The sequence below is a fragment of the Macadamia integrifolia genome, unplaced genomic scaffold (genome assembly GCF_013358625.1).
Source record: "Macadamia integrifolia cultivar HAES 741 unplaced genomic scaffold, SCU_Mint_v3 scaffold1019, whole genome shotgun sequence".
Classification (NCBI taxonomy): Eukaryota; Viridiplantae; Streptophyta; class Magnoliopsida; order Proteales; family Proteaceae; genus Macadamia; species Macadamia integrifolia.
The window spans coordinates 71,362-83,416 of NW_024868056.1; the positions used below are offsets into that span (position 1 = coordinate 71,362).

Sequence of the window (12,055 nt, forward strand, 5' to 3'; positions counted from 1 at the left end):
AATTTAGATATCCTCCAAGTACAATGAATCCTTAAAAGGTATGGTCTGAATACACAACCAAAATTCAAAAAATTTGAATGCTTTATTTCTTCTAATCAATGCGAGAGCCTGAAGGTCAGTACATGTATTTATAGCGAACTCCAAAAAGCCTGTGATTGTCTTAATAGAGAGCTTACATCACCAACAAATTTTAAAAAATATATTATTAAAAAATAAAAAAAAAAAAAAAAAAAAAAAAAACCCTTCTAGAAGGCCCATAACTTAACTGACTGATAAATCACATATTCCTACCTCTAACCCAAATTTTAGGTCTATTAAAGTGGCGCATATTATAGTGAAAAGCTCTTGGAACAAAGCCCTAACAAATATATAATCCAACCCAAGGCTTACTTCCAATAAAAATAAAAAACCCCATATTTTCCAAATTACTTGCATCACTATCCCCACAGTTTCATGAGAAAATGGTGCCCCATAACTGCTTCCTACGAACATAATTAAAACAGTGAAGCATACTAAGTAGGCCTAAGGCAGTCTAAATTAACTCTAGAGAAAAGAATATGAAGATCTGCAAACAAATCATATATATAATAGAATTGTAAGGTAAGACGTTGCCCATTGTTTAATAACTTGGCTAGAAGATATACTTAACTGATGCCTCTGTTTGAAGTTTTCAGATCAAATTTCCCTCCATCTCTGAAAAACCGAGTTAGCGTGAAGACTACTTCACCAAAATTAGAGTAACACTGCAAGAGCAGAACAGAAGTAAGTGCAAGGTTTAACTAAGAAAAAAAAGGATAACACCAAAACACACTAGTGCACCTTGACATATGGCCGCAGCCAAAGTGACATTTCACCTTGCCGACCTGGTTGCATGAACCTGTTCAAAGAAAAGAAGATGAAATAGTGTACAAAAAAATTGCAAAAATTGTAGTGTTGAATGGTAGAACAACTGCTCCAATGCAAATCTTATGTAAGTAAATCAAGAGACGCGAACTGCAGAATAGTCTGAATGCAATCAGATGTTAAGAGGCTTTCCCCGTCTACAGATGCTCCAAATATCATTGCTCTAGAAATAGTTCTCTACAGAAAAAAAAAAATCAAAAAATCTAGAAAATTCTAGATGTCCCCATAGTCAACTAAAAGAAGCTCAGTGCACAAATCTTAACCTTTTGGCTCAGAGATTGTGCGTAAATGGAATAGTGCCACAGATAATATATGGTACAGCATTAGAAACTTGAAGTAGTTTATAATTTGCTTGCACTCTCATACAGTTATGAAGTACAGATGGGAGAAGAGGACAGAAGGCTCTGGTTGTGGTTGTTCTGGTGACTGTTCCAAAGTAGATTCCTATTACAACTCCCTTACCAAGGAGGCAGATGAAGAGGAGACCAAAGGTCAAAGGATGTTAGCAGGTTTGGGAGACAAACATTCTGCAAGAGTATCTACATTTGCATGGGGCTGCCCTAAACAAGGTTCTCACATTAGACGATCCTTTTATAATCATTTTTGTTTATGCCAAAATGATTCAGCAGCGCAAACCTTTATGTGTTAAATATATGTTAAGGAAAGTGTTGTCGTACTTGGTTTGGTTGTTTGGTGTGGATACCATTGAATTGTCAAAAACATTTATTCAATGGTCCAAGTGACCAGTCAGTGAAAAAGGGAATGTGTTGTGGAATTCGTTACCATATGCCCAGGTTTGGGTTTGTTGAAGGAAATGTACATGATGACTTTTTGAAGAGAACTTCAGATTTTTCCCCAGAATTTGTGATGATATTTCATAGGTATTTGATTGATTCAACTTTGACATGTAAAGAAATCATTAGCATAGATAGGAATAGCTTCACTTTCGTCTGGGGCTTCCTTGTTAAATGACTGAAATATTTTCCTGACGCTATCGATAGTTGAGTCCTTTGGTAGCTCTTGTATAGTTGTATAGACCTTGAGGGATATTTGAATATTATATCTATCTTGCTCTCTTTTTAAGTTATCTCCCCAGCCCTCTCCCTTGGCATGATGAATCTCTGGAGTACAATGATCCCACCAGTGAGATCGCAGTGATTGTTGATGATATGACTCGGGTTGCAAATTTGGATGACAAACCCTTTCTATATGGGGCCAGTTTGGAGTCAGTGATGGAAAATCATTCCTTCATATTTCAGACTGGCATGCAGCCTCCTTAGTTGGTCTCTCAAGTGGAAGATCCAGAGTTGAAGCATACTGACAAAGTGGTTCATCATGTTGACAATCTAGAGGAAGCACAAAATTTGAAGCAAAAAGAGAGGAGCTTTATTGGGAAGACACTCAAGTATCTGCTTGGCATAGGCCAAAGAGTCACCATATTAAGTTTGCCCCTTATTTTCTTCACTCAAAAGATTGGAAAATCTGATGTCCATTTGGAAGTTCCAAATGTTTTTCTCTTTTTTTGTTCAGAGCCTAGTGCCTCTTGGTAGCATCATTGCCTTGTAATATTTTTTTCCCATTCCTTTAAGGGTTTAATATATAATTTACTCACCCCAAAAATAAAAAATTTATGCCTTCTAATTAATGAAAAGTCAAATCTCAATTTTTTCTGGTTGAAAAGGGGGGGAAAAGATGCAAGGATCTTACAGTAGCAATAATGAAATTCAGGAGTTAGCATGTGTTAGTTTTGCAGGAGCACTTCCTTGGACTAGGCTGAATCTGATTAAAACCCAGACCAAGAACCAGATCCAGATCTGTTTGGGTCTAGTAGGATAAATTAGACATTTATTTTTCTTTATTAGGATGATATGTAATCTTTTATTTATTTTATTTTATTTTCTTTGGTAGGAGATAGCTACGTAAGGAGGTAGTAGTTTCCTAGTTTCTTTTAGTTTCTTATTTGGAGTTGGTTTTTAATTTTTAGGAATTTTAGTTTCTTATATATGCTGTAACTAATAATGAAATTTTTCAGAATTGAGAATGAAATAGTGATTTTGATTAGAAGAAGCCTGTGTGGCTTGTGCCATCCCTTCCCACACTCTCTCATCTCTTCTTTCTCTTCCTTCCCCCTGTGAAACCTATATTCTATCTTCCTTCTTCCTTCTTCCTTCTTCCTTCTTCCTTCTACTTTCTGTTAACATTACCTTACCCTGTCCTAGGTGATAGTGCAGCCCACATGAGTGATTGATGATTGATCTCCTTCGTGCACTATCTATTGGAAATAATATTTGCGGAGTAAATCACCCTTCCGTAGGAGATTCAAACCTCAGTTTCCCTGCCCCAACCAGTCCCCCTCCCCTTTACCCTTTATTCCACTTTATCCCTATTCTTGTTATGCTTCCAAGTTTGTCCCTGAACTATAATTCCTAATACCTTTTATGTCCTCTCTCCTTTACCCACCAAGTAAACCCTTGGAAAATCTGGTTTATTAAAAGTTTGCCACTCCCTTCAAGTGCTTGAACTTTTGTTGAACCGGGTGAGCCCACTGAGAACCCAATTAGGGTTCTGTGACCCGGGTATCGCATCAGTTACTAAGAGAGTAGAAGTAAATGCAACAGTAGGAGCATTATCATTACTATTGAAATGTACTTCAATAGTGGTCACAGGTTTGAGTCGGGAACAGCCTCTCCGCAAAGCTGGGGTAAGGCTGCATACATTATGACACCATCCCCAAACCCCACAGTGGCGGGAACCTCGTGCACTGGGTATGCCCTTTTTGAGTTCCCACATACTCTTGCCACAGAAAGTAAATGAAACAAAACCTTTCATCACATAAGATAATTGCTCCATAATCATTTCTGTGACGAATGATGCGCCCAACAGCCTGATTCACAGCCCGAGATGCCTGTTGTCTGTACCATTCCTCTCCAGTCAAAAACTGCAAATTTAGCACAAAAAAATTATCCTCTTCGAGTATAACCATCATATTCACAAATATTGCCTATATCACATCACTATACACTGAGCAGCTTAACAAGTTGAGAAATATCAGCATTACCTTAAAATTTTTCATTTGTGATTGAACTTGTTGATCCAAGTACTCACGTTTCAGCCGAATCTACAGTACAACATTTAGATGGAAAATTAGGGGGGAAAAAATACATGTATAAAAATGAGAAAAGGCTAGAATTATGAAACCAAACAAATGAACATGCAATAGATATATGTATAAATAATAAACAATTAACCATGAAGCACACCAATAAAGATTAGCACATGTGTGCTGTGTGTATTAGGGCAGTACTTTGCCAACTATTATAGGCCCAGAATTGAAACTACAGACTTAATATCCATCCACTTTCCAAATTCCTTACCACCAGCATGTCACAGTAAAGTAAACCAATAAAAGGATGGTTTCAATGGACCATACTTAAAAAGTAGTGTACAAAGACATTATATTGTACGCATACCTTCTTACTGGATTTAATAAAGTGAATGTTAACAGTTACTGCTTCAAGTCATCGTTTCCAGCTTACGAATTGCAACTCAAAAATTAAAGAAAATAAACTCGTAAGCATGTAAAATATCCGAGAATAAGATAATTCTATCATTATTCAAGTAGTGGCGAATTTTTTTGAACATTAAAAACAACTAGAATTTTAATAGTATCGCAACCTACATAGAGCTATATTACAGTTCATGTCTAACAATCTGAAAGCAAACCTTTGGATCAGTCCTCATGGCGAATGGTATACCAGTGATTACGACAGCTCTCCCAGCATGATCGGCAAAATCTAATCCTTCACTTACCTGACAAACAACAGATTAGAAGGTAAATGATCATAATGCCACAAATAAATAAATAAATAAATAAGGCTATCAACATTCAACAGGGACCATGCAGAATAATTTTGCTTCCAAGTTCATTAGACGCTATTTTCTCTCAGATCTCAAGAACAACAGCGAGAAAGATGCTGAAAATTTTCTGGGTTGGACTTATACCTTGCCGCGGCAGACAGCAAAAAAAACTGCACCAGATGTAGATGCGTCCTTCAATTTAGTCATGAAGTCCTGTAAGAGAACCTTATTTCAGCTAGTCCAAGAGATGAAGATAGGAATGTTGGTTAAAAATATTGAACAAATTGAAGGATCACAAAAAGATGGATATTTGTAAGAATATATCATTTTTACTTCAATTGCAGAAGGGAAGAGTGCAGATTGCCTAGGTTCTACAACAGGTTGCTTGTGTCTGCAGATCCTTTCCCAGATTGTGCTCGAATTTGTGGAGTTTGTATGACCCTATAAAAATGCATCAAGGTTTCTTCAAATATAAGTACAAAGTACAAACAGGTAGGTTTTTATCATGGCTGATATCTTACCATGGTCTTCCAACACCCAATACACTGGTCCAAAAGGTAGTATGATGGAAAGAAAACAAGCAGTCCATCAGGTACAATTCGAGCAAAATTTACTGCAAAAAAGCAATTCATAAAAGATTAGCACTGGAAGAAATTTTAAAGAAAAAAAGTTCCCCAATACATTTCTACCATGTGCCACCTGTTGATACATACCAATAGCATTCCCCAGATCTTGCTTGTATTCTAGAGAATCACGATTTCGATAAGAGGAGTTGAAAGAGCAACCAGATGGACCATTAGATACAACTCCAGCCCAGATTTGATTTGAAGATATAACATGAGGATTCTCCAACTGAACAGGAAATTCTCTAACATGGCAAAAAAAGCAATTCAACTTCAGCAATGGAGATTGTGTGTGTGTGTGTGTGTGTGTGCGTGCGCGCACGCGTGGCAATCGCACATGTTTCTGTTTTTGGGGTGTGTGTGTGTATGAGAGAAAGAGAGAGGGGGGTTATTCGCATAAGCGACCTACAACTTCAACTCCTGCGCAAATGACTCAAGTGGAGATAATGTGCCAGATGTCAAAATGATAGAACCAACACCCAGCTTGGAGAATCTCTCCATTGCCATTCCTGGGTTGAAACACCACCAGCTGAGAATCCTTGATGCCTTGCCTATACACATCACATTCAATGAAAAACAACAAAAGATCAAAGACAATAAAAAGAATAGGATAAAGCATATCAAGCACAACACTTAGAGAAACTGGCAATTCAAACTTCAGATTTATGTGTCACCAATACCTCTAAAGACATCTGTAGTACTCGCTTCTACTTCCTGCACGTGAACCTAAGCCAGCCATGCAGGTGAGAAATTCAGTGTTACTACAACTAAGTCATAACAGTACCATATGTTGAGAGAGGGAAAGAGAGAGAGAATGAGAAAACAACATACATTATGTGACCCAACTTACCTGATAGAATTTGGCATGATCTTTACTCCCATCTCTAAAAATTGTGAAAAGAATATCACCCATACTTTCGAGCCTGCATACAGTGCCATTTGCCTTTTGTGGCCCTCCATCTGCAGTTGCATTTACATGAAAAATTACATTTCATCCACTCTCCATTATGCATCGTCATTAAATATATTCTTACAACTGCAAAATTGATTAAAACATGCCAAAATAGTATAACACCAGCATGTCTCGTGATAAGACTGAACTGATGCGACCACATGAAATGTCTAACATCGTCTAAACTCAGATAATGAACAGCAGATAGGGGAAAATGCCAGGACTGTGAAGGCATTGACAGTCTGAGCTGACCTTCCTCAAGAAGCGATGCAGCTACTTCAATTGTATCAATTAACATACTGGCAGTTTCATATGTGATATTCAGATCAGCAAGCAATTCATAGACATAAGGCCCTGGTCGAGTAAAACCAAACTCCTTGGATTCAATTGGTACTTCAGCAATTCGCTTCTCCAGCTTCAGCAGAAGAGCTGCAAGAATAGCACTACACCGCATTAAGAAATATGACAAACCATTCAAAAAAATTACTAAATAAAGATAAAAAAGATAAGAAAAATATGTTCAACTTTGGTTGCACATACAAAAAGACCTTCTAGGCCAAATAAATGTTCCCATGTTCCTATCTCATTGATATAAATGTACCATGATACAAGAGTCTTATGTTTATGTTGATCAGAATGACACAATTTCCTAATTCCATGAATAACAATAATATTTACAGCAATATCATACGAATTTAGTTATACATACAGAAAAGACCCTTCATGCGAAATTAATGTTGCTGTCCCTACAAGGGTGCAAGTCAAGCCCAAAAAAGCCAAGCATGCCTGGAAATTTCCAGGATTGTGCTGCGATTGGCAGCACACGGCCCAGACCTAGGCTGTGAAATCCAGGCCCAAGCCCAAGCCCAAGCCCAGCCCAGGCTGGGTAGGTTGAGGATTCGGGTTGGGTGCAGCCAACAAAGCCGAGCCTGATTTACATGAACATGTTGACAAAAGCTGTAAATGGCAACCCCTTAGTCTAGGGTTCAAATCTTCTTTTCATCTCTATTTACTATATACAATTAACCACTTTTAGGATGGATTTCTCAGGTCGGGCCAGTTTGGACAGGTCCCGACATGCCGAGCTGGGGATGGGATTTCCTAACCTGAGGTCAGGTCAGGCCAGGCTTAGCTTAGGCTGGGGATAGGTAACTTCAGGATACAAAACCCAACCCAACCCACCTGAGTTGCACACACCTAGTCGACCTTGTAGCATATAAAAGGTTCCATGATAGAAAAAATCTATTGCCTATGTTGGTCACAATGATACAAATTCCAAATTCTTTAATAACAGCAATATCATACTACTTTGCTTATCAGATGTGCTTGGAATGGCAAGCTTGTCAATCATCTCTTAATACATTATCATTTCTCAAGAAAAATTTCCTTATGCTTTTTTTCTCTTTTCTCATTCGTTTGTTTCCTCTCTTTTTTTTCTTATGTATTCAGGAACGGCTCTTTTGTGAATGGCTCTCTTGCGAACGGCTGTTTTGTGACCAAGTGCACCAGCGCAACCACCACCATCTCGGGCACAGGCAACAGCATCAACGGTGAAGGAGGACAAGACTTGTACCAGGGAGTCAGTAGACCTCCTTATTTGCCCCTTCGATCTTACTATTTCCCCTTTCTTGAAAGTTTGAAAATCTATCCTCCACCGAAGCTTGCCGCTGCCTACCCCCACCACTCACGCCAACTCCCTCTCGAATCAACTTCTCATTCTACCCCACGATCTCCTTCTCTGCAAGCCCTCCACTACTAGACCTGAAGGCAATATTCAACCATCAACAAATAAAGCTAAATCTTATGTTCCTTCTAATTAATCAAATCACCCCTTACCTGATTGGAAAATCAGATCACCCCCTAACCTCCTAATAATCACTCCATGTTCCCACCTAGATCTCCCTCACATTTCGACCAGGCCCCCTTGACTATTCCTTTTACAGATTTCTCACCCCACTGATTTTCACAGGATTCTCACCCTCCCTGAGACCTGCTTTTTTCTTATACATCCCACCCAGCCCAGAACCTACCGCCTACACCAGGTCTCTCCTCCGACAAGTTCCCTGCTCTCCTAACTACTCTCCACCTGCCAACTCTTCACCTACAACTCCCTTCCTACAACCCCAACCCTCCACTGGTTCTCGATTTTACCTCATCACTACCGCTATCCTACACACCAGGTACGAGCTGCACTTTCCATTCTTCACCGATCGAGAACATCTGAGAACTGCTACTCCTGCGCCACACCGGACTGTAAGGGAAATTCTTACGCCGCCGCTGTTAGTTCCATATAGTTAGCTTATTTACTTACTGTTATTTTACATTTGATATATTGCAACAACAACCAAAAAAAAACATTCTACATCTTGTTCATTGATTTATGTGCATCTTTCATACTCTACATATCATCTTAGAATAAGTAATTTGAATATTCGACTAGATTAGGCTTTATTGCCTCTTTTATTCTGTTATGTATATATCTATCCTATCAGTACATCAGGTAGGCAGCCGGCACCCTACCTATCTATATTCAGCCAATCCCTCTTTGCATGGAGCATAATCATCTTTTTATTGCCTTTTACTCTTTTCTTATATCATGCCCTCTGGTACTAATCTGGTATGTAAGCGTAGAATTCGATTTGCATCATGGAACTTTGGCTCTCTAACGTGTAAGAGCATGGAGTTGATAGATGTTATGCGGCGAAGACAGATTAATGTCGCATATATTCAAGATACGAGATGGAAGGCTAACAAAGCTAAGGGGTTATATGACTTCAAATTATGGTACTTGGGAGAAGGAGGGGGAGGCAGAGTGGGCATAGTAGTGGATAAAACCTTGGGAATGAAGTGGTGAATGTTAAAAGATTGGGAGATAGGATTCTCACCATTAAACTAGTGTTGGACGGTGAGGTTATCATCATCAGTAGCGTGTGCACACCCCAAGTAGGACTGGATGAGAAAGTAGTACAATTCTAGGAACACAGATATGATTCGGTTCAAGGTTTTGGTCACGGAGAGAAAATTATTATAGGAGGGGACCTTAATGGACATGTGGACAAGGATCGTAAGGGATATGAGGAGGTGCATGGAGGATACAAAATTGGAGAGAGGAATGCAGAGGGGACCTCAGTGTTGGCCTATGCGATACTGTATGACTTTCACATTGTAAATACCTTTTTGGAAAAGAGAGAAAAATATTTAGTTACTTAAAAAAGTGGGCAGCATGCAAATCAAATAGATTTCTTCCTGATCAGAAGATCTGACAGAATGTTGTGTAAAGATTGTAAGGTTATACCTAAGAAAGCCTAACTGCTCAACATCATCTAGTGGTCTTAGATATGTGCCTCAGTACAAGGCAACACAAGAAGGCAAAGCAAATCTACCCTAAGATAAAATGGGGGCAACTACAAGGAGTTATCCTAAAACAATTTACCGATAATGTGGTTTTACAAGGAAAGTGGGATTTTGATGGAGATGCTAGTGAGATGTCGATTGAGATGACGACTTGTATCAAGAAAATGGCTAAAGAAGTTCTAGGGATATCAAAGGGTGCATGCCGAACTCCAAGAGAGCCTTGGTGGTGGGACAACAATATACAGACAGCCATTAAGGCTAAGAAATATTGTTTTAAAACTTGGCAAAGGACTAATGGGGCAGAAGATAAAGTAAGATATTATGCAGCCAAAAAAGAAGGTAGAAGATTGAGAGGAATGCAAGGGCGAAGAAATATGATAACCTCTATGAAAACCTTAATACAAGGAGGAGAAAAAATGGGAAGCCCAGGAGGATCTTACATATTGTTATTGTCTTCTTCTTCTCCGTCAACACAAGGTTCTACTGCTGCTGCAATTACTTACAGGTACCTGAATCCATCTACCTTCTCTGTTCTGCCCAAAACTAGAAGGCTTTAGTAAGTTACTATCTGTACCTGTTCAGACCTATTAAGCCACTGGTTTTGGCTGTCCTTTGCACTGAAGAAGTCTCCCGTACAGAGGGAGACTCAACCAGGTTTCCAGCCCTGTTGGACCATCTGGTCTGAAGCCATACAAAACCTTGGAGTTTTGTCTTTCAGTGATTTCTTCAGCCAACATCTGAGATCGATAGGAATTTACTGGTTTGTATTGGTCCCTATGTTCTCCTATGATATTGTTCATGTTGTAAGTGTGAGACTTATATCAGCCCCTGTTAAGCCCTATTCATCTGTCCACTGATCTGATCAGAGAAACCCTACCTATTGAGATCAATAGCTTTGTCTGTACCCTATTTGGTTTCTCTTCCAGTCTGACTTATTGTGCAACTGTTGGACTGGTTTGTGGATGTTCTCTGATTAAGTATCCTGCAGTTTGGGATTGGGTTTGCTTGTCAACCTAGTTCTACATTAACCAGTTCCCTCTCCACCCAATTCCCCACAACAAGAGAATAGCATTAAGTCGAGACGGGGTTCAGCGAAAAGTGGCAACAAGAAACACGTGTACTTCATTCAATTACCTTTAAGAATAGCAAAATTATCTGGATTAAGGGCTTTATCATTTGATTGTTCAATTGCCTTCTTTGCAATAGAAAGGTCAACGCATTTTTGTGCTTCAGAAATGCAAGCAGACAGAAGGCCAGATGGTATGTCAAAGGATGCTGCATCTGCACATATGCTTTCCTACACTTCAGAGTAAGTAATCCATCATTTAGAGTTTGCCAAAAATTCACATAACAACAAAGGCAAGTTATAACTCCTGCATGGATTCAAACAAATCACTTGTGCGCTTAAAAAATTTTATCAACAAATGACTTTAAAAGTGAACAACAAACAGAATAAAAACCAAAAGGGAGAACTCACCAATGTGGTAAAAAAAAACGTGTCATGAAACCAGCCCGGCCTGGCTGGTCAAACCGGAGCCAGATTTCAGAGCATTCAAGAAAACAATATTTCTGATTAAATCATATATGTCCCCACAATTTTCTACACTTACTTCTGACACCAGATATTCTCATTAATCTAGTTAGAAGAAGAAAAGCAACAAAAGAAAGGATTAGAGAACTGATCCCACTTGTCATGATCCAGACTAAGGATTCCTTACCAAGTTGTGAGCCTCATCAAATATGAGTACACTGTTATGCCACTCCAGACTAAGAGTTTTACAGTTCTTACGATCTATGAGATAGTTGTAAGGAGCAAACAAAATATCAACAATCTTGTGGAGCTCTCTTGAAGTATAGTAAGGGCACCTACAAGGAAGGTTGACATTCAATTAAAGCAAACAGAGTCTACATTAACCACCCTTTACATTGCATGCAACAAAGAGATAGAGATATTGAGAAAACTTACGCCCCATCAGTTCGTCCAATATTAACCAGGTCCTCTATGTCAATAGGGTCATCTCCGAGATTAGGATGACGCTTCACATAATCTACAAAAATTTTAAAAATAAATGGATAACTGAGAGTTAAAAATGTCAAACACAGGGAATGAGTGTGAAGCTAGAATGATCAAATAGTGGAGTTGCTAACAAGAGGTAAAGGACTTACTACTATAAAGAGAGAATAGCCGACATCATTATTAACCTGAAGGCAAATGGAGGAGGATCATAGAACTAATGTACTAATGACCTATGGCTGCTAAAAGTAGCTCTACTCTGCTGATTTTCTACATGTGGCAACATAGACAGTTACCCCTACATGGGCAACCCTATTTCTGCCATGCGGAAGATATGTTATCCAGTCCCCC

General features: G+C 38.9%; 1 protein-coding gene across 3 annotated transcripts in view; it reads right to left on the reverse strand.

Annotated features, from left to right (window-relative positions):
* The window catches only part of LOC122062400 (regulator of telomere elongation helicase 1 homolog), a 37,093-nt gene that overhangs the window by 17,844 nt on the left and 7,194 nt on the right, over positions 1-12,055 (reverse strand). For all 3 annotated transcript variants that reach the window (XM_042626017.1, XM_042626016.1, XM_042626015.1), the window contains exons 4-19: positions 11,657-11,738; positions 11,409-11,556; positions 10,825-10,987; positions 6,589-6,765; positions 6,235-6,344; positions 6,065-6,110; positions 5,794-5,935; positions 5,475-5,629; positions 5,283-5,374; positions 5,095-5,202; positions 4,906-4,974; positions 4,627-4,713; positions 3,962-4,021; positions 3,726-3,841; positions 820-877; positions 650-743 (exon numbers count right to left, since the gene is read on the reverse strand). In XM_042626017.1, the coding sequence (XP_042481951.1) occupies positions 650-743; positions 820-877; positions 3,726-3,841; positions 3,962-4,021; positions 4,627-4,713; positions 4,906-4,974; positions 5,095-5,202; positions 5,283-5,374; positions 5,475-5,629; positions 5,794-5,935; positions 6,065-6,110; positions 6,235-6,344; positions 6,589-6,765; positions 10,825-10,987; positions 11,409-11,556; positions 11,657-11,738 (1,707 nt within the window). The remainder of the gene's footprint in view (positions 1-649; positions 744-819; positions 878-3,725; positions 3,842-3,961; positions 4,022-4,626; positions 4,714-4,905; positions 4,975-5,094; positions 5,203-5,282; positions 5,375-5,474; positions 5,630-5,793; positions 5,936-6,064; positions 6,111-6,234; positions 6,345-6,588; positions 6,766-10,824; positions 10,988-11,408; positions 11,557-11,656; positions 11,739-12,055) is intronic.